We start from the raw sequence: 22,995 nt of genomic DNA on the forward strand, positions 1-22,995 counted from the left end.
TGAACTACAAAACCTTCGAATGAGAGAAATTGCAAAAGAAACATCAAAATTGAGCAATCAAATAACATATTTGATCTGTCTAGCTGCCTATTCAGAACACTGGCATATACATTGACAACACATTCAGAAACTACCATTCTTATTGTCATAGAATCCTGGCTCAGATTCACAAGAATCACGAAGCAGAACCAGTTTCTTCCTCTCTCAAATGGCATCCTTCGCCGCCAAACCACATTTCCCCCCACCGAAGTGAAATATACCCACAAAATTGCAAAAAAGAAGATGAAAACTCACAGTTGCATTCCATCAACTTGTCTTCCACGACCATTACAAGATCAAAAGATATGGGTCGAACAACATGTAAACATGTTAGCTGAGAAGGGATATAATGCCGGAAGCCATTTTTCTTAATAAGGAGCAACCAGAATCCAACGACCGCAATTATTTAGAGTCTTTGTCTTTAGACTTCTTTTGTTCAGAAACCCTTGCTCCCGTGATCTTACAAACAGGCTCATCCTTCGACTGGAGAAGCTTGAGATCTGGATGAACTTTGAGATCTCCCATTACTATCTTTTGATTAACATCCAACTCGCTCAGATCCACATCAATATATGGAGGAATCACATCAGCAGGACAAAGGAACTTTACAGTCCTCTTGATCGTATTTAGACAACCATCTGCCAAATTGTCAAATGTCACGGTTTAACTTAACTTGATAAGATCATCAAAGCAATATGAATAACAATGCAAACTGATTGAAAGTAACCAAAACAGCAAACTTGATTCTAAGTACAACAAAAACCATAAAGTACGACCCTTCACATACTAAATTTACAGTACATAATATATATCTTAGAATACGAAAAGGAAGCCATTATCAAATTTTCGTCTCCCTCTATAATTGAACCTCTAATTTACCTCACCCGCAAACTAATTTGCAACTAACCTTCATGTCCATGATTTTGAAAATGATTATACATAACACAAAAAGCAATCTACCAAAATCAATACGAAGAACCACCTTCAAAAATTTAGACGCACTCGACTCTTGGAAAAGGAAACTTTTTTCTTTTGACAAAATCCTTGTATAATCCCTGACAACTTCCGGGACTTTTCAACCTAATTTTAGTTACGGATTTGACCCAATAACATGCTCCACAACAAAAGCTTCGTATGCTCGAACAACGATATTAGGAATTACAGCTTTGAGACCAAAACTTCCAATCATTTCATAATCTCTTGCAAGAAACAATGACTTCCCACATAAATTCTCAAAGCATTTAAGATTTCAGAATGTTCCATATCCACAAAGGCTTGTAATAATCCAGAACTACAATCTAAAATCTGATAATATCTGAATGCTATGTTGTGTTCAAAACAGGCACCTACATTCTTCTTTTCTGTATACGTTTAAACATAAAACATCGAGGAACACAACAACGGAATTATGAGAAAGGAACAGTGGGATATAATCCGAATGAGACCAAGTATCATAGTTTGCTAACTACAACAGTTTGTTATATGCACAACAGAATGGTGGCAATGTTGAATCAAGGCATGGCATACACAACAAGAGGATAGAAACAGACAGTGCATGCGGAAATTCGCAACAACGGAATGAAACAAATGAAATCCCATACAACAGATAGAAAAAAGGTGGTTTCTTTTACTTTTCTTTAATCCAGGAGAGACATCATCTCCTCGAAATACAAGAGGAATCTCGACTTTCAACAAAGCATGAGAAGGAGCCCGTATGAAGGTCACATTCAGCGGTGCGTCCGTCGCAGAGTGCAGATGAATCTAACAAAAAAACACAACATTTGATAAACCCTAACAGCAAATTAAATTAAATTCAATTGGATTAAATTTGTTTAAGTTATTAGAGACTGCAGAGTGTAAGACTACATACCGAGCGAGGCAAAACGCGGACCCGTTCAACGACGTCGTTTTCAGAGTCGAAGTCGGAGCGAACCTCGAGGTCGAAGAGCCTGGAGAGGAAGAAAGAGCGGCCGAGATGACCAACGAGCTTGCGAATCTGGTTGGTCCGCACAGAAACGAGGCGCTTGTTGCCGCCGTGCTGGCCGTCCTCCTGCTCGAAAATGATGCTGGGGACGCGGCCGGCCTTGCGCTCTTTGGCGGCGATGCTCTTGCCGGAGGTGGTGCGTGGGACTGCGAAGATGGTCTCGGCGTACTTCGGGTCGGGTATCGGGAAGGATGTGGTGGATTCGAGGTCGCGGTCGAGTTCGGGGTCCGGGTAGAGGAGGGCGGCGGCGGATGATTGGGTGTAGCGGCGGAGTTGGAATTGGAGTGCTTGGGTGAGGACGGCGACGCGCTGCCTCTGGAGGAACATTTTGGAGTGGTGGCCCACTGAGGACTGAGGAGAGTGGAGAGGAAATGAAATGTTTGGGGTTTAGGAGGGTTTTTCCGTTGAGCCCACAAGCGAGTGGGGATTTATTTTCTGCGGCTGGAGACGAAAAAATAAATAAAAATCAGGAAATTGAAAAAGAAGCAAAACTTTGAGTTATTTTGTCACATCCCAGTTCGGGACAGATCATTTTCTGGGTCCGCTTCATTATCGTAGCAAGATATTGTTTGCTTTGGGCTTACCATTCCCTCATGGTTTTATTTTTGGGAACTCAAAAGCAACTTCCCAGTGGGTCACCCATCATGGGATTGTTCTCGCGCACTACTCGCTTAACTTCAGAGTTCCAATGAAAGCCGAAGCCAGTGAGCTCCCAAAAGGCCGCTTAACTTCGGAGTTCCAATGGAAGCTAAAGCCAGTGAGCTCTCAAAAGGCCTCGTGCTAAGTAGGGATGAAAATATACATATAAGGATCACTCCCCTGGACGATGTGGGATGTCACAATCCACCCCCCTTAGGGGCCCAACATCCTCGTCGGCACACACGTGGCCAGGGTTAAGCTCTGATACCAATTGTCACATCCCGGCCCGGGACGGATCACTTCCCGAACCGGCTCTACCATCGTAGCACGATATTGTCCGCTTTGGGCTTACCATCCTTCATGGTTTTGTTTTTTGGAACTCACGAGCAACTTCTCAATGGGTCACCCATCATGGGATTACTTTCGCGCGCTACTCGCTTAACTTCGGAGTTCCAATGGAAGTCGAAGCCAGTGAGCTCTCAAAATGCCTCGTGCTAGGTAGGGATGAGAATATACATATAAGGATCACTCCCTGAACGATGTGAGATGTCACATATTTTGTGCTTATCATCATAGTTGTTCATATAAAAAATCATTCTTTAAAGATCATCAAAAAATGAACAAAGGCTAAAACTATTTAGTTAATTTATTATAGCAAATACACAAATATAACGGTTTGTAATAATTTTATTAATTTCATTTATTTGTTTCTATATAGTTTGATGACTGAACGATCTATTTTTACAAAGACGGTCTTTATAGAGTAATTTATAATATGAACAAAAGAATGATTCCAATGAAGATAAAAGCACGCTCCGTGGAGAAAAAAATATAGACAGCATCATGAATCCTTTGTATGAGAAGGTAGGGGAAGAAGCTTATTTTTTGCTATTGCTGTGCTTTAAAAAAAAATTGTTTTGCTGTGCTGTAAGAATAAACTCATTTTTGCTGCTTTACGTTTTCAGTTTTTTTCACCCAAAATTATGAAATTAAACTATTTTTAAATATTTACCAAATACCTTTTTGAGCTCAACTTTTTTTATACCTATTTTTTATAAAAGCATCTCAATACTAAACCAGTACTTTACGTGAGTCATTACCCCTTAAGAAAATCTACTCGTTCTGTGCTCCCCACGACATTCTCATGTGTGAAATCATCCCACTCCTTCTTTGTGAACTTCCTTCGGTTCTGCACCTTGTGGAAGGTTGAGTATTACTCCTGTTGATTAGGTGCCCTGGAAGATGGGGACATGACACCTGCAACAAACAAAAACAAATAGCATAATTTAAAAAGTAAACCAATGAAAAAAGCTTGAAAGTTTTAAATTTTAACGATAAGAATAAAATAAAAGATAAAATAAATAGTACTAGGATTGACTTTTTAGTATAAAAATATGATTTTTCGTTAAAATAATCAGTATAGAAAATTTTCCGTTAAAGTTTTTAATTTAAAGAGTACAATGGTACGCTGACCGTACACGCCTACACTCTTGCATGATTTATAAAGCTGAAATGGGAATGGATATTCTGCATTTTGCATGTTGACTCAGTTTTTTTATAAATAGGCAGAACAAATAGCCAACACAAACTCTATATTTAGATGAAAAAATTTAAGATTATTAAGAAATTTTAAAACGACGGAATTTTATTTTCTAGAATTTGTGAATTTTCTTGTTTGGTTAACCTAAAAGAACGATGTAATTGAATACGAAATTTGTTATTTTTAAACTCTCAATCACATAAATTGAGAAATGACACCTATTTAAATAAAATTTAAACTTATGAATTGGAGATCTCAAATTCTAAGTATTTTTCCGAATAGAAATTATAAATTTTTATGCTTATGAATCCAAAAGGAATTGGTGCATGTCAATTTTATAAATTTTAACTTTTATCTAAATTCCAAGTATATTTTCCGCATCCTAATATAGTGTTAAAGTATATAACAAAGCAACTACGGAGTAGCTGGAACAAGAAGTCAGTCAAAATATGTATAAACGCAACAATATATGGTCTCCTTCGGCTGTTCCAATTCTTTTCTTGTGGGCTAGAATAAATTTTTAATTATGACGGGAATGCAAATGGTACATTATATGTTTTAATAGGAGTGATGGAAAATTTTTTTTTTTTTAAGTTATTAACTTTTTAGCATACATATTCCACCATTTGTATAATGATATGTAATGGATCTTCTCGTGTACCGATCACATTAAAAAAATATCTCCTGGGCTAGAGTCGATGGACCTGCTAAGAAATTCTAGACGACTTTGTCTACCCTTGACCTGTTTTCCCTTCCGCAGCCAAGGACTCCCGCTCCCACCATTCGACTGATGACTGCATGGAATAATAGTAATATGTTTTGGAGGAAGATTCTCTCCTTCGCTCGTCTCATATTTGAACGGTCACGGTTAAGCCGCGTTAATATTTTATATTGATTTTTTTATAAAGACAATAAGACAAAAAACAATGTGTAAGAGCAGAGGAAAGAAGGGGATGAGAATAAGAGGGAAGAGAATCCTACTCTATATGTTTTAATGTGACAAAACCCTTTATTAATGACCAGGGTCGCATCCATTCATCTAACTAAAACTTTCTTGCACTGCTGTTGCGAAATTTAAACTACCCGAAATCAGTCCAACATAGTTCCAAATTTTATACTCTCAAGCATACAAATTTTTCGTTAGTATGGAAAGCAAGCACTTAATATCGCCTCTCGGAAAATGATTTAATTCGTATCAACTAACTAAATTCCAATTACAACGTTATTTTAATTTAACAAAGATTGATGAATGAAGATTAGTTTGAAAATTGAAACTAATGTAAAAACAAATAACGAAAACAAGAAAGTATGATCAATAGAACTGGAAGTGCCAACAAAGAAAGCAATTTATAATTCAATTGAGTAAAACACTAAAACATCCGACTCACCATAACCAATCATACTTATTTCATGCAACGAATTATTAACAAGCACCCAATCTCACTGATAGTCAAATTTCCCTAATTCATGTAATATCTATGGCATCTAGATTATTACGTATATTCCACCATGCAACCTTCCATGGCATCTGAACTAGTTTAACATAACGCAACTTATTACGATCAGTGGAAATTTATATAAAGACTACACAAATCCTTGAGTATGGCATCTACTACTAGGTAATTGGTGGTATCTATTTGCAAGAAGTTATCACTCAAGTTGAAAACATGGCATCTGCACAACTTGCATCAAATTTACTAAGTGTCAAGATGTTAGCCAATCACCAAGACTAAAACCAAGCATATATGCACAACAAATGATACTCAATGAAAATTGAAAACTTGAAAATAATACAATTCAGAATTTAAGCATTCATAGTCATGGCTACATCGTAGCTCTAGCTAAAGAAAATTAGTTCCGAAACATAGTTGAAATTGTCACTGAATTCATAATAAGAAAACTGAAAATTAAGTTTAGAAATCTCTCTGAAACTCCTTTGCTCTGCCGCGCCCTTCTCCCGTCTGCTCTCTGCTTTCTCCCTGCGCTCTTCTCTGCTTTCTTTACTCTCCTCTCTCCTTTTTTTTTTTTTTTTTTTTCCGTCTGTCCCTGTCCTTATTTTCCTGCTATCTTTTTCCCTCTCTCCCATGGGCTGCGGCACCCTTCCTCATTTTCTGCTCCTTTTTCTCCTACTTTATTGCTTCATTTCTGAACCTTGTCTTCCAGCTTTTCTGCTGCAATTTGCAGCAATAAAAAAGGCATCAGCAATTGCTGCCAATTAACCTCTAAAAGCCACTGGTGCTTTCACATGAGCCAAATAAAAAAACCAACTTCATAGGCTATTGGGTGGCCCACTATAATTTGACCACCAATCAACATGATCTCTCATTTTTCTGATTTTGTAGCAGCTTCCAATTTGTCTAGAAATTACACAAAAATCTTAGGAATGTTGCCTTCTTATTACTCTAGTCATAAAAGCACAAATCTCTGAAATTCCTTTCATTTTCGTCCAACTTATCACAAGAAAATGTAACTTTCCGAGTAAATAAATAGTAAAATATGCAATCATCAACTCCCACTCCCAGCATTCGACTGATGACTGCATGGAATAATAGTAATATGTTTTAATGTGACAAAACCCTTTATTAACGGCCAGGGACGCATCCATTCATCTAACTGAACTTTCTTGGACTGCTAATGTTTACCTTCCAAATACAAAACCCAGCCAGAAATCTAAACTTATTTCGAGAAAAATATAGCTCCATACAATAAGTTAAAAATTATTTCAGCTAAAAACGCTTTCACTTCTGTAATACCAAGAAGTAGGCAGGTAAAGAATGTATGACTTACGATTTGAGATGCCATTTCAGAGAAGTAATCAACTTGCTGATAATCCAGTAAGAAACCAAAGCGCCCATTGCTAAAGGAGTATCGAGAGTGCTCTGAGAAAATGAAAAGAATCAATAACCAAATATTTTGGCAATTACACCAAATTATAAAACTAACTTTAACATAAGATTACTGAATAACTAATTCAGTTGTAAGTGCCTGTGGGTCCATACGACAAATTTAAATAAAAAAAGGTTTGAAGTAACATTGTCCTAATGGTGCCAGGCAATAAATGGTGTTTCTATGATCTAAAAATTGATCCTCAAAGGGACAAGTAATAGACAAGAAACACAATCTAGGTGTATTGCACTTGGCTATGTATATGTCTACTGAGTATTAAGTGTCCAGTAATCTACTAGCTAAATCTTAGGACACAAAGACATGGCCCTATTATCCAACAATTTCAATGATTCTCCTTTGACACATATCGGCTATAAAAAGTCCCTCAAATATTTTTAGCAAGGTACATAATATACCATTACAAATTTCTACCCCACATGGTTTAATTAAGCAGGCAAACATTTGGACTCGAATATCAAGAATACAGCCAAAAGGAATGTGAGAGAACACCTGCAAGATGGAGGTTGTTCCAATGATACGCATAGCCCACTTGACAAATTGTGCTATACCAACATTTACTGTCCCATCTTTTGAGACAACAAACTTCTTCACAATCCAGTACCCTAATGCAGCTCCCGGGAGGATAATTCCCACTAGGCAAAATATAGAGACCTGGCAGAAAAACACGAGAAGCCAAGACAATAAAGTGATCCAAAGAGAAGTTTCCAAAAAAAAAAAAAAGTGATCCAAAGAGAAAGTATCAGAAGCAGATAATTTGTCTAGATGTTTATGAGAATTTTGCGAATATAAGATTTAGGGAACCAACACTTACTGGGTTATGAATCTCCTCACTTAGTCCAAAAGGGCCAAAACTCAAAAGAATTGAATTTACCATCGGTGAAAACTGATGAACAAGGAAAGATCGTGCTCCAAGCTGTCAAAGGCATATAAATTGAAAGAATTACTTGTACGGTCAATTACATGAGGTTGATAAGTTACCATGAAGCAACAGTAAACTTCAAGACACCAAGTGTTACCACTGATCCACATATGGTAAGATAGAGGACATTTTTCCCCTCAGTTAGCAACAGCTTCATTCCCTGAAAGATTAAAGACAAACAATGATGCAAAACATTACCTATAAATTTGCAAGCTAAAACTGCAGGTGAAGGATAATGATCACAAAACCCTGTAATTACAATTTGTTTTAGAGGAGATCTGAAATTCATACTACCCAATGAAAAACCAAGAGCATGCAAGTCAAATGAAAATACATCAGAGTCACAAAAAAAATTACCTGGAAGAGAATGATTATAATGACCAGAAAAACTCCTATAACCGTTGAACTGCTATAATAAAAAGGTACCCAATTGCTGACAATTGGTGCCAACAACAGTAAAGTAAATCCCAGTGCCAGACACAAAAGGCGCCATCTCTGAAAATCTGTACAGACAAAATAGATAACTATCAGAGCCTGCAAATTGTAGCATAAGCAATTATAATCAGCCACACTTTTATTTTTATCAGACCTTCTTCAACAGTTATGGTGACAGGGCCAGGTATTTTGCCAATGAACTTGACATCGACATATCTTTAACCATAAGGCGATATGACAGAGCTCCATAACCCTTTCTGAATATTTTTCCAATCATCCTCTTCGCACTGACATAATCCAAGCGTATTATTCCTGTAAAAAATTCATGAGTGAGACAAAACAATCCACAGAAAAAAGGTGTGCGTGTGTGTGAGAGTGCGACTAGAGAAAATGAGTAAGGCAAAGAGAAACAGAGAGAATGAGGGAGAGGTAGCATATGGTGCACTCATAACTCAATCAATAAAACACAATTATCCTAAAAAAATACAGAATGATTGTAACAGTAAAGATGAGACATTTCACTCACCTATGAAAACAGACTTGAATTTTGCTAAGCAACCTCTCCAGGATTCCTAGAGATGCAGACAAGGTGATCTTAAGTGAACTTGCATAACTCCCAAGTTTTAACCTGGATATACCAGAAACTCGTGCCCGTTCACAAAATAAAACATCTTTAGAACCAGGCACAGCTGAGTGCTCAGAAAGAGGTGCCAGGATGACTTCTAATACTGGGTTTTCAATATCAACACCTGTGATTTCAATATTGGTAAAGGTTAGTTTCAAAAATATGCAAACAAACCACCAAAGTACACAAGAGATATTCGAACTCGTCAAAGTTAAAATCCCTAAAATTATAATGGACATACTGTCTAGCTATAGCAGATTAAAAACTCAAAATCAAAGCGACATCGAGCGGTAAGGTGCAACATATGTTATCAGACCAAACCCAAAATGGTATCACGCTAAACTACAATACTGAAACTAACATTCGACTTTAAAGACCAAAAAGTCGACATTTTTCGAAACCCTAACCGACTAACAACTTGACATTTCCCTCAAGCAATACAGCAACCGAAATAAACCCTCAAGAGGCATAACGAAACCCTAACCCTCTATCTGCCTTGCAAGTAAAGAAACAACAAAAGTGAGACTAAAACGTAATAATTTTCACAGCAAATAAATGCAGAGCAAGTCAAAGTACAAGTTTTTCTCTCTTAAAATGGAAATAAGTAAACAACCCACATACTCAAAACATAAAAAAAAAAAATTCACTGATTTTCCTAAAATTTTCTCGGGAAACAAACAGGCGGCGACGAGCAACACTGAACAAAAATTGACAATATAGAGATAGATACCTTTGAGTTCGGTGGCAGGTGAGAGGGTCGGAAGAGAGAGACAGAAAGCAAAGAGAAGAAGGAGAATGGCAGAGGAGAGAGAAGAGCCCATTGCATCGCACACTCGCTACTCTCTCTCTCTGCGTTCCGAGATAGCTTTGGCTCTAAAAAAGTGTCCATTTTTTCTGTTTCTGAATTCTGATTCCAAATTTTGAAGAAAGATTTCGTATCGAGGGAGGAAAAGCATCATGTTTTGGGCCTTGAAGAAATGGGCTTGGATTTTGGCTGCCCCAAAGGCACGGTGACCAGTGGGCTTTTCTTACACTTCGTCTCATAGGCACCGATAGAAAATACGCTAGTTTCACTTAAGAAATTGCATATAGGAGTAAACTTCACAAAATTGAAACTCAATATGACTTCACAAAATTGAAACTCAATATCGAACAAGACTCATATTCTAAGGAAAAATGTGAGTAAATGTAATCTGTCAAAACTTAACATCTTCATGATGCAATTATGACGCACACAAGGGTATGACCATCTTAGAATGGGTGCTCATCAAAATCTCGTTAGGCAAAAAAATCCCAGTTGGACAAAATGATCTTGATCGTAAGAAAAATAGTACATTAATATCAAATGAGTATACTTCAGGATAGTTTTCCTAAGTTTGACAAAATAATAAAATACGGCCGAGGTTCAAACTTCAGACGATCTACCTGATGACCCAAGTATGGAGGACAGGGACAACTCAAAAACAGAGTTGTTTGGTCCTACGGTTTTGGAACATGGGTGGCTTGGCTTTAGCGGCTCGCAACCGTGGCTCAACGACGTAGCTTAAACAACTTCAAGTTGTGGCTTCGCGCAAATCAAGATGCAGAAACCCTAATTCTGTTATTTTTCTTTTTCTTGCACAATTATCACTTACCACAATATATATATATATATATATATAAGAATTGGGAACATAATTTAAGCAGAATATTATAATTCGAAGCGTGTAAAATTAGATTTATGCATCATGATGAAAGTTTCATGCAATCAAAACTGAAAAATATATCGAAATTGGAATCGTGTTTTAGAGGTTACTTGAAGTGCGTGAGAAGCATTGTAAAATGGTTTGGAGCAGAAAATAGACTTGAGAAATATACAAAATGAAAAAATTTAAAAAGAAAAAGAAAAAAGAAAAAAAAAAGGGATATTAGCAAAAGTCATCGGATATTCACATATTCAGTCACAGCAAAAAACACTGGCTGAAAGAGTGCAGCCCCTCCTCCCTCCTTGCCTCCTCCGCTTCCAAATTCCAAATGTTGTTGTAATTGTAATTTCACAGTCTCATATAATTCAAGCTCTGTGAATTCAGCTGAATGGGGACGCTCACCAGCTGCACTTTCAGCACCCTCGATTTCAACTTCATCCTCAAAACCCGCGAAATTCCGAGACTGCCATTTCCCAAGAAACCCAGCAGCAAGAAGAATTCATGCTTCTTGTGCAGCAGAGCGAGTGTAAATACTCAGAGAGTTTGTTGGGTTCCGCGTAGGAATTTTGGTAGACTTAAATGTTATAGTTCTAGCGATAATGGTGACGGTGACGGAGAGAGTAGCAGCGGCAGCGGTAGTAGTAGTAATGAGTCAACAGACCCCACGACGGCGGCGACGACAACGGAAGTAGATGAAGATAATAGACGCTCGAACAAATATGATTCCGAGCGTCCGTCGGTTTCTTCCAAAGTACATTGCTTAACTTTGTTATATGTGTTCATACTTATATCCATTTGGGTTTTTGCATTAGCTGTTGAATTTGCATTAGTGTGTTCTTCTTTGTGTTATCTTACAGCGTTTTATTTATCAAGTTTGAATTTTTAATGAAGAAATTGGTATAGGAATTTAAATTCGGTATTGGGTTCTGCAAATAGGAGTAAAAGGTTCTATATTTGTAGAATTTTCTGGTTTGGTCAGTGGGTTTTTTTTTTCCGGAATCTGCAGTTGATGACGGTATGACATGTATAGTAGTCGTAGCGAAAAATGGTAGCTATCCAATTGTGGGTTTTAGTTGCAGCACTCAAGAGTGCGTTTGAGTTCATTTTCTGTGTTAGTGTTAGTGTCTTTGTTGAATTGTTTTAAGAATTGGTGTTGGAGAAATTTCCATCTTGTTTTCTACATTATACGTGGAGGTGGAGTCTCATCTGGACTTCCAACGGTTGAGATAGACAGAATCTTGTTAGCTTCAGCCATTGAATGTCTTCAACGGTTGGGAGCTCAGTTTCAGAGGAAAACAATTGTGACTGACTGCAGTGCATGAATTGGTAAATGACGCAATGAAAATGAATGGTCCATGAACTACACGCAGACATGCTGACACAATATATATACATATATGTATATTTACCTTGAATGGCTCATGTAAGAAGATAGGTTACAGATAACCGTTATGGCTAATTTCCTACGTACTCTCTGTTCCTAGTACTTGTGAGGGAACTGATTATCACTGCCAGTATGCATATGTAGTTATGTAACTATAGTTATTCTTCGTGCGAGAAAGAGGACATCAGAGTTTTCTACTCACATACATCTAATATAGTAATGTAACACTGTCTCTAATAGCGTTATGCGTCAATATGTCCTTCAGCCGCCAACTATATCACCACTTGGGCCCGCGTACAATACTTTCCAAGTTGACTCTTTTAAACTGATGGAACTCCTTGGACCTGAGAAGGTTGATCCTGCTGATGTAAAGCTGATTAAGGAAGCACTTTTTGGTTATTCTACCTTTTGGGTGACCAAAGAGGAGCCTTTTGGAGACCTTGGTGAGGGCATTCTCTTCCTTGGGAATTTGAGGGGAAAGAGAGAAGAGGTATTTGCCAAATTCCAGAGTCTACTGGCTGAGGTCACGGGTAACAAGTACAACCTTTTTATGGTGGAGGAACCCAATGCAGAAGACCTAGATCCACGTGGTGGGCCACGTGTTAGCTTTGGTTTGCTGCGGAAAGAGGTCTCAGAACCAGGGCCAACGATGCTTTGGCAATATGTAATTGCTTTCTTATTATTCCTTCTAACAATTGGATCATCTGTGGAATTAGGAATTGCATCTCAGGTACGCCAACTTGCATTTTTTTAATGTGTTTTGTGATGCTATAAATGGTCCATTAGCAATTGATTTCTTTCTCATTTTTAGAGTCTCTACTTATATTCATGCATTATTTTAAACAGATAAATAGACTTCCACCAGAGGTGGTGAAATACTTCACAGATCCAAATGCCGTTGACCCACCAGATATGGAGTTGCTATTCCCATATGTAGATTCGGCTTTGCCTGTAGCATATGGTGTTTTGGGTGTTTTACTGTTTCATGTAAGTGAGATGTCTTGCTGTTTGTTGGGTTTGGTTCAAATTTAAAATGTATATTTCTTTCTATATATTGGCTATCACACTGTGCTCTTTCTTGTCAACCAAGTAGAATCTTTAAGCCTATGCCTATGAAAGAGAGAGCTGATTTATTGTGACGTTTCTTTACATTGTTATGTATAATACTAGATTTGATTGTGAATAAAATGAGCATGCTTATTGTTCAAGTTCACTTACCCTGACGATGTACGTTGAAGAATAAGTAGATACTCGATTCTGTCAGTTTCAAGAGAGGGCATGCTAGTGAATAAAATGAACGATAAGTAAATACTCAATTGTGTCAGTTTTAAGTGAAAAAATCTGATGACTTGCATATGCTTTGTGTGAAATATGAAAATTATGTCGTTTTCTTTTCAAAAATTTCTGTCAATTTAGACCTTCTCCAAATGATTTTTTGAGTTTTGATGAATTAGTCAATACTTTGTAAATTGTGATTTGCTATTTGAATTTTACTTTTGTTCTTATTTGAATATGATTATGATGGAGTTAATTGTATGCAGGAAGTTGGGCATTCTGTGGCTGCTTTCCCAAAGAAAGTAAAACTTAGCATTCCTTTCCTTATTCCTAATATTACTCTCGGCAGCTTCGGTGCAATCACTCAGGTACCTCTAATAATCCAAGTATAGCAATCCGAAACATGTCCGTTTAAGAGACTTGTCTCTGTTGTTTAGTATACAATCTGAGTAGGAGCAGGTCTTTCCCGAAGAATAATGTAAATTTGATCTTTGTAATGTACTTCTTCCCCCTGCCACTCCCCATCCCAGACACGAGTTACACATTTTATTTAAGACAGTTGGCTTATTCTGTTCCGACTTCTGAGTCATGAGTTTCTGACTTTTCCATTTCTCCCGTATTGTAAGTTTGAATAGTTTAGGACTTTTATGGTTGTAGCTATAGGTATGTTGTATTTGATGCAGTAGTTTGACCTAGATTTGTGACTACCTTTGCTCGAACTAGGTCATCTGTGCGCCTAGACCCCCTTATCTCCCTTGTTTGTACTTAAAGGTGATTCAGATAATTTCTTCTCATCGTTCACTGGTTTTGTAGTTTAAATCCATTCTTCCTGATCGGAGCACAAAAGTTGACATATCACTAGCTGGCCCTTTTGCTGGTGCTGCACTGTCATTGTCAATGTTTGCTGTAGGTCTGCTGCTCTCGTCTAATCCCAACGCTACAGGAGAGTTGGTGCAGGTTCCTAGCATGCTGTTTCAAGGTTCTTTGCTTCTTGGACTCATCAGTAGAGCCACTCTTGGTTATGCGTATGTCCTTCCCTTGCCTCTGTACCACTATTTAACTGATTCTTCTACGTATGTGAGCTACGAGACATCTATGCAATCCTTTTTCAATTAATGTAGCAGAAGTTTCAGTTCATTCCACTTCATATATTCTTAGTTGACATGATACCATCCTGAACATGCAGATCAATGCATGCTGCGACAGTTCCAATTCATCCTCTTATGATTGCTGGCTGGTAATGTACTATTTCTTGACAACCTTAATAATTTCATTGCAATGCGTAACATGCTCGTGACTCAAGTTTAACATTGCAGGTGTGGGTTGACAACAACAGCTTTTAATATGCTTCCAGTGGGCTGTCTTGATGGTGGAAGAGCTGTGCAGGTTAATTTACAAATCCGTGCACTGAATTTCTCTTTCCGTTTTCTTTATTATGATGATTTCATGAAATCTTTATTTAATTTGTTTTAGTTGTTTTTTTTTACTCTTTGAAGTAGCCTAAGGTAGACAGTCTGCAGTGATGATCCCCGTATTCTAATGCGGCTTATGGTGTATCTCTCTTATTGCAGGGCGCTTTTGGAAAAAATGCTGTAAATGCTTTTGGCTTGACGACATACGCGATGCTTGGCTTGGGAGTGGTATGTCTTAACTTTTACGGCCTAAACATAACATGCTAATGTTTGCTTCAAACTTTAAATTCTTGGATTGAGCAGAGTTTGCTAACTTTTACAACTTAAAACAAAACATGCTTATGTTTGGTAAAAGCATTAATAGCAGTTTTTCCAACTTCCGAGGCTTGTTAAGTTTTAGTCTTGTTTTTCTCCCTTTCAGCTTGGCGGACCTCTCTCACTTCCATGGGGACTCTACGTGCTCATATGCCAGGTTTGCAAATAAGAATTTATGTACTGCAGTTTCATGCTTCAACAATCCTCTATCTGCTACCGAGAAAGAAAAAACGCTCCATCTCATTGACATTGTTTTGTTTATATGTTCAGAGGACTACGGAGAAACCGTGCTTGAATGATGTAACCGAGGTTGGAACGTGGAGGAAAACAGTTGTTACAGTGGCCGTTTTCCTTGTTGTACTCACACTTCTCCCGGTATGGGATGAGCTTGCCGAGGAGCTAGGTATAGGTCTTGTAACCACATTTTGATGTATCATACGCGAGAGCCTGTTTTTTGTTCGAGTAATTTCGATAGTAATCCATTAGCTATAAGTTTGTGAATTCAATACGCATTCAATCTAATAAAATTCCATTTTTCGTACTCCATTTTCATGTATCTTGAAATAATGAAGATTGTGGGAGCATGCACTCCCGCCCGATTGGGCAGGCATGTCGTATTGCAAGCCCAATCAGACAAGCGTGTCATATTACAAGCCCGTAGAGGTAAGCACCTTTGCCAGGCTCGCATAAGACACGGGGCAAATACGATGCAAGAACCATTAGCATCAAGTCTAGGCCTAGTCACAATGTGCACTAACCACCCTAATTAACACATTTTTTGAATTAAACGGCTACTTGACTTGATGATCGGAATAATGGTTCACACAACCAGCAATGAGCATGCACTACATGTAACTCTACCAGGAATGCTAATAATTGTCCTAAAACAATATATCCAAAGGTTTTCACGTTCAAACTTTTGAGGGTTGCCTCTTACTACAATTTAGTGATATTTCTCTTCACTTGTAAGTGAAAGATCTTAGTGTTGCGGACTTGTCGATAGTGAATTAAAAATCAATTTATTCCCGTCACTATTGTGCTTCAAAATTGAATCAAATTGTTCTGTTATCTTAAGGCGACAATTATTATTCACAACACGAAACCGATTAGAATCAACCTCTTTAAATATATGCGATTAACCATAATTCGTGTCGTGTTCAAAATTGTCATTCTCATATTCAAAATGTCCCAAATTTGCTATATCCCTAATAAAATTTCTCAAGAGTGGCGTTAAGCCCACCCTATTGTCTTATTATTAAAATATAAATGTCAATGACAAATATCTCCTCTTATAAGATGACATTTAAGAACTTAAACAATAGCTACTACCATTTTGCCACATCATCATTAGTTGAAATAGCGGAAAAAAAAAAGAAAAGAAATAAAATTTAAAAACCCACCCTACTATACAAGCCTAACTAGTCCACACCCGCACGCCTCCCTAACGGTGGCGTCGATCCAGAAAGAAGGTGACAATGGACCTTCCATGTCTGCCTTGATGGATTCTTGTTTATTGTTTGACTTACTGTTGAATATGTCCCATGGTTGGTTTTTTTTCTCTTGAGATAAATATATTTGACATGTATATATATTTATATATACATATTACAGAAAATAAAAATTAAAGAATTTAAAGATATTTAAAAGGTTATAATTGGAATAATGGTGGGTGGAAAAAGAGTGATGTTATTATTTACCTTTTTATAGTGGGTGTGAATATAATGTAGATGAGAAAATAAGACAATGAGGTGGACTTAAGGCTGGTTTGGTATTGCTGTACTTTGAAAAAAAAAAACTGTTTCTGCTATGCTATGAGAATAAGCAGTTGTGGTAAACTTTTTTGTAAAAATGATTTTGAAAAAAAAAAGTATTATAATATTTAATAAACTTTTAGGTAAAACAAATGTGAAAAAAAAAATCGATTTTTCAAAACTGAGTTTTGCAACTTTGTGTTTTTGACTTTTTTTCAACGTAAAAAGTATTTTTTTATAACCACTTTTTTGAGCATCATCTCGTAATCTCGTACCTCGGTACAACTCTTTCTCAAATGTGTTTTTGCTGCAGCTCACTGAAAGCGGGATGCAGCAAAATCAGCCCCCAACCCCGCCATCCAAACGCAACCACTCCCCTTCCCTCCTCTTCCAGTGCTCAGACCTAATCCTCCCATGGCTGACCCCACAAGAACTCGCCACCGTCTCTCTCACCTGCACCGCCCTCCGCGCAATCTCCACCTCCATCACTCTCCGCCGCGCCTCCGACGCCTCCCGATCCCTGGAACCCCATCCGATCCCGTTCCATAACTCCGTCGATCGACACCCGTACGCCTTCGTCACCTACACCCCATCTCAAATCCCTCCTTCCTCTTCCCGATTTCCACTCCGCCAATCCTGGGGTTCCGGTTGCTCCACGCGGGGACCGAACTCGGTGGGTGAAATTAGCGTCGAAACGTTGCGTTTGGTGGATGAGTCGGGAGAGGGCGCGGCTGGGTGTGATTGCGAGACGTGTGGGGAGGAGGAAGGTGGGTGTCCGTGTTCGGAGTTTGGTGGGTTTGACGGCGTCGTTTCGGAGTGTGGATTGGGTTGTGGGTGTGGGTTGGATTGTGGGAATCGGGTGAGTCAGAGAGGGATTGAGGTGAGGTTGAAGATTGTGAAGGATAGGAGAAAAGGGTGGAGCTTGTATGCTGATCAGTTCATTCCAAAGGGTCGGTTTGTCTGTGAATATGCAGGTATTTTTATAACCCACATTTTAGATTTCTTTTTTCGTTTGATACTAGCGATATTCTACTTTAAACTAATTTAAACTGCGTGGAGCGGGATTTGAATATCTCAATGGCAATTTGTGTTATGTTTAGTATGTGTGCTTATGGTATATGATTGGTGTTTCCGTTGATTTTGAATTGATTGTGGCTAGTAGAAGAAGAAATAATGTTAATGTCTTGAATTATGTGACATGAAGCTCACGATTAGGAAGACTGTGCTTGAATTGGGTTGGGAAGTTTTGAATTTGGCGCGCTTAGTATTTTCTTGGATATGTAGTTATGCATTATCCTAACATCAAATGAATAAAAATCAGAGACGTTATGAATGAATCCTCCAATCTGCATGAGAAGTAAGAGTAATCGTTCTGATGTTCTTTTCTTGGGTGGAAATGTGAATGAGGTAGAGAAGATTGAAGATACAGAAAGATGTTCTTTATAGAGGGACAACTATAGTTTCATTGCTGAAATGGCATTGTTTTGGGTAGGTTGGATTGAAATATATGGTTTACGGTATCAAAACTTCTTTAGAGGTAGATGAGAGAACAGATGATGATATGTCTGATATTTGGAGCTTGCGTTAGAGTGGGGACCAGGACACTTTAGATTTGAAATCATGTAGTTGGATCATCATACATTTAGGTAAAGCTTTAAGGAAGAGTGAACATGATGGGAGTGAAATTAAAGTTTATAAAAACAAGATTGAGGAGTGACGTAGGGTACTTTTGGGGATGTGGGGATAAGAAAAAGTGAAGTGCAAGAGTGAATTAAGGAGGCCTTCCTTTTTATTTCTTGCCTGCTCCTTCAGCTGAGGTGTTGGGGACCATGGACTGCTACAACGTTTGAAACTTTGACCATATTGCGGTAATTGTTGTTCATGAATGGCTTTCAGCTGCTGCTGCTCAATCTTCTCCCCTAATATTATAGTTCTTGCCAAAACTCCTATATTAGAATATCTACTTGCATCATAATGATACTTGTTTAGGGCATTCTCAGTTTCCCATGCTTGGTTGATTAGCATTTTTCTGCAAATAATTTCTTGAATTTTTATGTGTGTGTATCCTGCAGGAAGGACTAGATATGTTCCAACACTTTAGATATTGATATTTTTTATTTTCTGGTGAGAAAGGTGAACTCTTGACAACAAAAGAAGCAAGGTTGCGGCAACAAGTATATGATGAGTTTGCATCAGGTGGTAATTTTTCTCCTGCTCTTTTGGTTGTGAGGGAGCATCTTCCATCCAGAAAGGCGTGTTTAAGATACAATATCGATGCAACAAGAGTTGGAAATGTAGCAAGGTTCATCAACCATTCGTGTGACGGTGGTAACTTATCCACAACACTGGTCAGAAGTTCAGGTGCCTTGCTCCCACGCCTTTGCTTTTTTGCTTCAAAAGACATACGAGAAGACGAGGAGCTTACTTTTAGCTATGGTGAAGTTACGCTAAGGTCTAAGGGTTTAAAGTGCTTTTGCGGAAGCTCTTGTTGTCTTGGAATGTTGCCGGCAGAGCAGACTTAGTCGCAATTTTTGGCTCTATAGTAAGTAATCTGGCAAAGCAACAAATTTTGGTTCAAAACGGAGGAATGTCACGAATTGTTCAGTTGTGCTACTGTAATATATAATGGATGTATTGGAATTCATTGATTTTCTCAATTGGCCTTTAACTATTGTGCATCTGGAGTTGGTTTGTTATGTTAGAATACATTAGAATAGGAATGTGAATATTGTAATTGATTGTATTTAGGATTTCTTTCCTTAATATGTTTTCTAGATTAATTGTGATTAGGGTTGTATAGCTATGTACACTTTCTCCTAGTGAGAGCAATAATATTGAAGCGTTCACGAATTCTAATTTGGTATCAGAGCTTAGTTTGTAGTTCCAATAGTGATAAGAATTTTTGGCCCGCCTTTCGTGCCACTGATGCTCCTGAAGGCCAAGAACCCTAATCGACCTCCTCTGATCATTGTGGACAACCTGGCCTTTCCAATCAAATCTCGTTGCTATGAGATTGTGGGTTATCCAGGATGGTGGGATCATAGCAAGGATCCCAGAAAATGAAGTTCAAGTCGTCAACCAAACTGAAGCCGCTGGTGCTGTTGAGGAACCTCCGAATAATGTCGATTAAGCCTCTGTTTTGGAAGCCATAACATGTAATGTTGGTAAGACATCTCCGAATTTTGCACTTGTTTCAAATAATACATGGATAATTGATTATGGTGCTACATGTTATATGACTTTCGATTCTATACAGGCCCACAAGTTGACCTTCTAATCCTTCGTCAAATTGATGACTTGGCAGCCATGAAACTTGTTTATGGGTTGATGCGGAAGCAATATTTGCACCACATGAACCTAAACTAGTTATCATGAAGCTTGGACTTCTCCCAAAATGGAAAATAGTTGGACAATTTCAATTTGGTCAGAATGGTCGCAAACCAGAAATGGGTTCAACATTTACTATGTCATCAATCTAATGGAGATTCAGATGGTCAAATATGTACAAGCATAAATTCATATGACTTCAAAATCTCATAGTGCAATGTGAAAAAATAAAATACCGTGATCATTTAAAATAAGTGGGAGAGTGTGAAATGTAGCTATCCCAAAATTTTACCTATGCACACGTATTAGCGATTGGTGAAAAAAGAGTAGTTTAATGATAACAAACGATATATATAAATGATAGCAAGCAAAATTTGAAGAGTATTGTATGGATAGATATAGAAAGTTGTGTAGATGGAGAAATAAGGAGAAGCAGCAGAAAATTCTAAATCAATATCGATCATTGGCGAACAAGAGTGGAACTCGACTCTCTGAAGACGGGGCCGCCTCAATGTCGAAATTTGAGGTGAAGCTGTTCATGTTGATGAGGTTAGTGGTGGCTGAGGAGTTGTTGGAGTAAGCAGGCTGCAACATTAGTGCCATGTTCTGCTGCTGCTGCTCGTGCTGTTGCTGCTGCGAGGTGATTTGGAGAGCGCTTGCAAATGCAAACCTGCTGTTTATCAGCTGAGTTTGCACCATTGCTAGCTCGGCTTGCAAAGATGCAACCTGCACGATATTCATGCCAGAATAGTTAACTATATCACATCAGTTAGTCATACGTACGTTTCAATGAATATATATGTATATTTTTTGACTATTTTACTGGTAATTTGCATCTTAACTGAAGCCTTTCGGATATGACATCATCTTCATGAACGTTAAAGTATATTTGTTTTGCATCGATACTTGATCATTGTATGATAAATCTCGGGTGCAAGAGTAAATGCAATTTATCGACTATATATACAATATTTTAATGTCAATAAAAATATGTACAAAAGGAGGTAAACTTGAAATGTTGATCATCTTTGCCCTACGAACCTACGAAATTCGTCGGATTTCGTCAGGCAAAATTTCATAGGCCAAGGCTAAAATTTCTGTTAGTGCGTGTAGAGATAATGGATGAATGAACATTGTTAGTATATGATTTAATGAAACCTGTTGTTGCAAAGCAAGTATGGTGGAGACGCAACCATAAACGGGGTCGGAGAGCCTAGCTTGAGCCTCGTAGGAAATGGTAACGACAGCGTCATGCCGGCGGTTCAAGGGAATGTGCAACAAAAGCTTCGAGACATTACTCGCCCCAAACACCTTGTGCACCGCCGCAAAGCGTGCAGCTCCTTGGTCTGAACTGAAAAGGGGTGCGAATATGCACCCGCTTATGCACTTCCTCCTCAAAAACTTGCACGCCCCACATGGAGCTGCACCACCACCACCACCAGAACCTACTGCATTACTATTTATTGTTGTCGTTCCCATTGCCGCCTCCATGGAAGCACGCTTGCCTCCCCCTCCACTGGATGTGCCCTTCCTTCGGCTTTCAGACGTGCCATGGTCTCGTTGTACTGGCTGATCAGCCATCAAGCAATGGGAATTATATTGGAAGGACTTGCTAGTTAACAAGATGGGCTATATAGGAAGGTATAAATTAAGGATAATTTAATTAATTAGAGAGGGAGCAAAAGAGAAGGGTAGCGAGTTTGGTGCTTATAAGGAAACTGCCGGAGCTAGCACTGCACGTTTGTCTCGTGAAATAGTTGGCAAGCTGAATGTGCTAAGCCTTTCTTTTAATTTCTTTCTTAGAGAGAGAGAGAGAGAGAGAGAGAGAGAGAGACGTTATGGTTGGTGATGAATATTGAGCGAGTGAGTGAAATGTGAGTATGGTAGCTGCATGGTGTGTGTGAGGCGCACGTGCAAAGGCCAAGGGAGTAATTTTATGGTATACTCAGAATATGGTCTTGTGACATTGTTATATATTTAACTCAATGTATAACACGTGAATTTGCTTTATTTTGTTTTTTTATATTAATATAGTTTGAGTGGAACATATATATCTATTTTGTCACTTTTATTATAACACGTAAAATGATATACTATATGCGGATGATGCTTTATTGTAGTGACAGAAAATAATCATGTCTATGCATCTTGGTGTGGGCTCGAGATCCACTATTTTTTCTTTTCCTTAACAACTAATTATTTAACTAATTAAAGTTGTCGATCTATTTAAAAAAAATAAAAAAAAGATATACTATATGTAGTATGTGTTTATGCACTGATAAAAATTTCTTGTTAAAGAGGGGTCGGGGTTTTATAATTAATTAACGTTTTAATTAAATTAATTTTATGAGAAGTAGTTTTATTAATTTATACTATTATTGGTGTTAGTTTTAAGTATAGTACTATATAAAAAAGCAAATGATACTTGAATGGAACTTGTAGAAGGTTGTCTTGGATCGATCATGGCAGGCAGCTGGCATAAGATTTGTATTGCCCGTGGCGTGTGGAATGGGGAAAACCTCAAAGTGCATGGGTGCACATGTCAAGCATAATCTTTTACCTTAGTTAACAGAGAACAGAATATTTATGTTTTAATAAAGAAAACATGCACGCATTTTACCGTGGTGGCAGATTTTCTGTTTCCAAACGACTAATTATCTAACTCAGTAACACCATTGTTTTTCATAAAATAAGAAAAAACGTTGGGATATGTTGAAAATATATACATAAAATATGTAACATTGCCCTCTTTAAGTAT

The 22,995-nt window shown here is 38.0% G+C and overlaps 4 protein-coding genes and 1 pseudogene across 4 annotated transcripts; 2 read left to right on the forward strand and 3 right to left on the reverse strand.

Moving 5' to 3' along the window:
- Positions 1-20: 20 nt before the first annotated feature.
- LOC103956256 (50S ribosomal protein L25-like) lies at positions 21-2,447 on the reverse strand. The gene is made up of 3 exons (XM_009368229.3): positions 1,910-2,447; positions 1,671-1,800; positions 21-677 (listed from the first exon to the last, which is right to left on the reverse strand). Exons 1-3 carry the CDS (start codon positions 2,348-2,350, stop codon positions 442-444), a joined length of 807 nt encoding a protein of 268 aa, XP_009366504.2. The 5' UTR covers positions 2,351-2,447; the 3' UTR covers positions 21-441.
- A 3,502-nt stretch (positions 2,448-5,949) lies between these two features.
- On the reverse strand, positions 5,950-10,027 carry LOC103956255 (annotated as a pseudogene).
- Positions 10,028-10,998: 971 nt separating this feature from the next.
- On the forward strand, positions 10,999-15,700 carry LOC103956254 (probable zinc metalloprotease EGY1, chloroplastic). Its single transcript, XM_009368228.3, has 10 exons — positions 10,999-11,524; positions 12,423-12,887; positions 13,004-13,144; positions 13,699-13,800; positions 14,246-14,457; positions 14,619-14,669; positions 14,749-14,818; positions 15,004-15,072; positions 15,266-15,316; positions 15,430-15,700. The coding sequence occupies exons 1-10, from the start codon at positions 11,162-11,164 to the stop codon at positions 15,586-15,588; spliced, it is 1,683 nt and encodes a 560-aa protein (XP_009366503.1). The 5' UTR covers positions 10,999-11,161; the 3' UTR covers positions 15,589-15,700.
- A 1,523-nt stretch (positions 15,701-17,223) lies between these two features.
- Positions 17,224-19,760, forward strand: LOC103956251 (histone-lysine N-methyltransferase SUVR3). Its single transcript, XM_009368223.3, has 2 exons — positions 17,224-17,884; positions 19,044-19,760. Exons 1-2 carry the CDS (start codon positions 17,239-17,241, stop codon positions 19,430-19,432), a joined length of 1,035 nt encoding a protein of 344 aa, XP_009366498.1. The 5' UTR covers positions 17,224-17,238; the 3' UTR covers positions 19,433-19,760.
- Positions 19,761-20,687: 927 nt separating this feature from the next.
- LOC103956284 (LOB domain-containing protein 20-like) lies at positions 20,688-21,818 on the reverse strand. Its single transcript, XM_009368256.3, has 2 exons — positions 21,396-21,818; positions 20,688-20,963 (listed from the first exon to the last, which is right to left on the reverse strand). The coding sequence occupies exons 1-2, from the start codon at positions 21,816-21,818 to the stop codon at positions 20,688-20,690; spliced, it is 699 nt and encodes a 232-aa protein (XP_009366531.1).
- Positions 21,819-22,995: the final 1,177 nt, after the last annotated feature.

This window comes from the organism of the source record quoted next, unplaced genomic scaffold (assembly GCF_019419815.1).
Source record: "Pyrus x bretschneideri cultivar Hongxiangsu unplaced genomic scaffold, Pyrus_bretschneideri_v1 Contig47, whole genome shotgun sequence".
NCBI lineage: Eukaryota > Viridiplantae > Streptophyta > Magnoliopsida > Rosales > Rosaceae > Pyrus > Pyrus x bretschneideri.

Coding starts and splice junctions, on each gene's coding strand:
- LOC103956256 (XM_009368229.3), bottom strand. CDS start 2,350: ATGTTCCTCCAGAGGCAGCGCGTCGCCGTCCTCACCCAAGCACTCCAA. Junction 1,801..1,909: donor TCCGCGTTTTGCCTCGCTCG/GTATGTAGTCTT, acceptor TTTTTTTGTTAG/ATTCATCTGCACTCTGCGAC. Junction 678..1,670: donor CTCTCCTGGATTAAAGAAAA/GTAAAAGAAACC, acceptor ACAATTTGGCAG/ATGGTTGTCTAAATACGATC.
- LOC103956254 (XM_009368228.3), top strand. CDS start 11,162: ATGGGGACGCTCACCAGCTGCACTTTCAGCACCCTCGATTTCAACTTC. Junction 12,888..13,003: donor AATTAGGAATTGCATCTCAG/GTACGCCAACTT, acceptor TATTTTAAACAG/ATAAATAGACTTCCACCAGA. Junction 13,145..13,698: donor TGGGTGTTTTACTGTTTCAT/GTAAGTGAGATG, acceptor AATTGTATGCAG/GAAGTTGGGCATTCTGTGGC.
- LOC103956251 (XM_009368223.3), top strand. CDS start 17,239: ATGCAGCAAAATCAGCCCCCAACCCCGCCATCCAAACGCAACCACTCC. Junction 17,885..19,043: donor GTTTGTCTGTGAATATGCAG/GTATTTTTATAA, acceptor CTGGTGAGAAAG/GTGAACTCTTGACAACAAAA.
- LOC103956284 (XM_009368256.3), bottom strand. CDS start 21,818: ATGGCTGATCAGCCAGTACAACGAGACCATGGCACGTCTGAAAGCCGA. Junction 20,964..21,395: donor TACTTGCTTTGCAACAACAG/GTTTCATTAAAT, acceptor AATATCGTGCAG/GTTGCATCTTTGCAAGCCGA.